The sequence below is a fragment of the Ursus arctos genome, unplaced genomic scaffold, assembly GCF_023065955.2.
Source record: "Ursus arctos isolate Adak ecotype North America unplaced genomic scaffold, UrsArc2.0 scaffold_7, whole genome shotgun sequence".
In the NCBI taxonomy this organism is placed as follows: domain Eukaryota; kingdom Metazoa; phylum Chordata; class Mammalia; order Carnivora; family Ursidae; genus Ursus; species Ursus arctos.
Window position 1 is genome coordinate 37,741,297 of NW_026623089.1, and position 2,732 is coordinate 37,744,028.

The window sequence follows — 2,732 nt, forward strand, 5'->3', positions numbered from 1 at the left end:
TCAGCTCCCTAGAACTCTCTAAGCCTTAGTCTCTGCTTTTAGAAGAAGGGGCTCATGGTTATTATGGTGAGTAATAGAAATACTGAATTTCAATGAGGAACGTAAAAAAGGGTAAGGTCTCAAGAGATGATGATGGGCCCAGAATGTGTTGCATACTTTACAAGGGATAGTCACAGGGAATATTACTAATATTATTGTTATGTTTACTTTCAAATTAATGTTTTAAAAACAATAAAATGTTGTGTAACTACAAAAGTGTCAATAATCCTGCATACTTAAACTCTAATCATAATACTAATGATCATAACATTACACTTAGAATTTGAGAAACACATAAGAAACACTGGCATCATATGCCAAGTGAGTTACACGATTTATCTTAATTAAGTCTCACAAGAACATGAACAGGTAGATCCTATCATCTTCATTTCACAGAGGGTGAAAATAAGTTCACAAAGGTTAACTACCTTACCAAAGATTACTGATCTCTCAGAAGTTAGAAATCAGTATTGATCTAGTATTGAACTCCGGCCTTCTGATTCAAGAACCAACAGACTAAACCACCTGGCTAACAGCCTAGCCACCTTCTTGGGTTCCCAAGTAACTCAATCATGCTCCTCTAAAACCTTTGTGTTCCCTGATGTCTTTATTATAGGTTAGACCAGCAGTGATGATGATGTGGAATGAGATGTCCACGGAAATGGGGAATGTAACAACTGTCCAAGAATTCACCTTGGAGGGGTTTCCTGCCATCCAGCATCTGGGAAAGGTCCTCTTCCTCGTGCACCTGCTGGCGTACCTGGCATCCACTGTAGGCAATGCCATCATAGTCACCATCACCTGTGCTGACTCCCGGCTCCACACACCTATGTACTTTTTCCTCAGCATTTTCTCCTTCTTTGAGTGTTGCTTTACAAGTACTGTTATTCCTAAGTTGCTGGTCATCTTTCTCTTAGGCAGGCAAACCATTTCCTTTCCTGCCTGTTTCATACAAGCATTTGTCTTTTTATTTTTGGGAGCAGCAGGTTTCCTCCTCATAGCAGTGATGTCTCTGGATCGGTATGTGGCCATTTGCAAGCCTCTGCATTACACGACCATCATGAACCTGAAGAATTGCTTCCTCCTGGTCACTGCCTGCTTCACTTTGGCCTTCACTCTCATCACTGGTCCGGTAGTAAAGGTTTCCCAGTTATCCTTCTGTGGCCCCCATGTCATCCCCCACTTTTTCTGTGACCTTGCCCCCCTGATTCATCTCTCCTGCTCTGACACCAGCTCTACTGAAATGTTGGCCTTTGTCCTTGCTTTGGTTATCCTTTTGACATCCTTTATCATAACCCTCATTGCGTACAGCAACATAGCTGTCACAATTGTGCAACTCCCATCAGTCAGGGAGAGACAGAAAGCTTTCTCTACCTGCTCCTCTCATCTCATCGTCCTCTCTCTGATGTATGGCAGCTGTGTGTTTATATATGTGAAACCAAAGCAGACGAACAGGCTGGACTCCAACAGGGAGGCTGCCCTTGTGAACACGGTGGTGACCCCGCTGCTCAACCCTGTCATCTACACTCTGCGGAACAAGCAGGTCCACCAGGCTCTGAGGGAGACAATGTGCAGAATGAAAATATCAAGATAAAAAAAATCACATGGTATGGACTAGAAGACTTTAGAGAACCTGTGTCCTCATTCTGGACAATGTAGCAGTCCACAGAGTTGAAGAGCATGGTCTCTGGCAGATCTCACTTGACCTTGCACATCCTTAGCAAAATGGAAATCTGTTTTTTCAAGGCCACATTTTACCTTGATGTGGATACTTATCTTCTCCCTAAACATTCCACATTTTGATGACAATTGATTAACTGCAATATCCTTTATTGAATTTTTTCTTCCCTCTGATATAAAGATGTGCTTGAAATTTCCAAAATGTGGTAAATTTACACACTTTTTATTTCATTTGTCTCTAGCCATAATCATGGCACAACAGATTGATGATTAACCAAAAGGCATTTAGGTAATTAAAACAATAGAAGGTTGTTTATTACTTTCCGGTTATGGAGGAAATGATGGGAATACTACCAATACTTCAGTCCACATTCCCTTCATGCCTAGCCTAAGGATGCTAGGAAATAATGGTCATGGTACCCTTCACCTTGGAATATATATGGTTTGCATCAGGTGTGCTCCGAAATACTGTTCTTGGCCCTTAACTTAGCTACATATGTATGTGTCAATCCCATGTCAAAGAGGAACAGGCTTGTTCTCAGGCTTAGACTATTCTCTAAAGACAGGGAATGACTGCACACTCCCATGGCTGACCTGCTCCTATTTCCTAGATTATTTATTCTAGCTCCAGCCTCTCAGATGCATAATGCATATTTATGATTGGTTCCTATCCTAAAGCTGTTACCGCAGATACTTGTGTATGTCAGTGGAAAGGAGAACTTATTTCACATTTCTATAATTTCTTCAAAGATTTAAGTTATTTATCTACTTCATATTACTAATGAAAATAAACAGATTAAACATTTTTCCTCACTGAATTGTGTTGTCAACTATAAGGTTATCTTCTGATTGATAATCTATTTTAAAACCAACATTTCCATTGTCTCAGTCTTTAAAACTTGTGTACTTTTCCCAACTATTTAAAGCTAGAATGTATCTATTTATTCTTCAAAAGAAACACCTCTAGAGTGATTAAGAAAATTTTGGTTTCTCTTTACCAAACCAAACCAAAA

At 40.0% G+C, this 2,732-nt stretch overlaps 1 protein-coding gene across 1 annotated transcript; it reads left to right on the forward strand.

The window, feature by feature from the left end:
- The first annotated feature begins 670 nt into the window (after nt 1–670).
- Nucleotides 671–1,633, forward strand: LOC113243091 (olfactory receptor 6C75-like). The gene has a single exon (XM_048218997.1). The coding sequence runs from the start codon at nt 671–673 to the stop codon at nt 1,631–1,633; it is 963 nt and encodes a 320-aa protein (XP_048074954.1).
- The last annotated feature ends 1,099 nt before the right edge of the window (nt 1,634–2,732 follow it).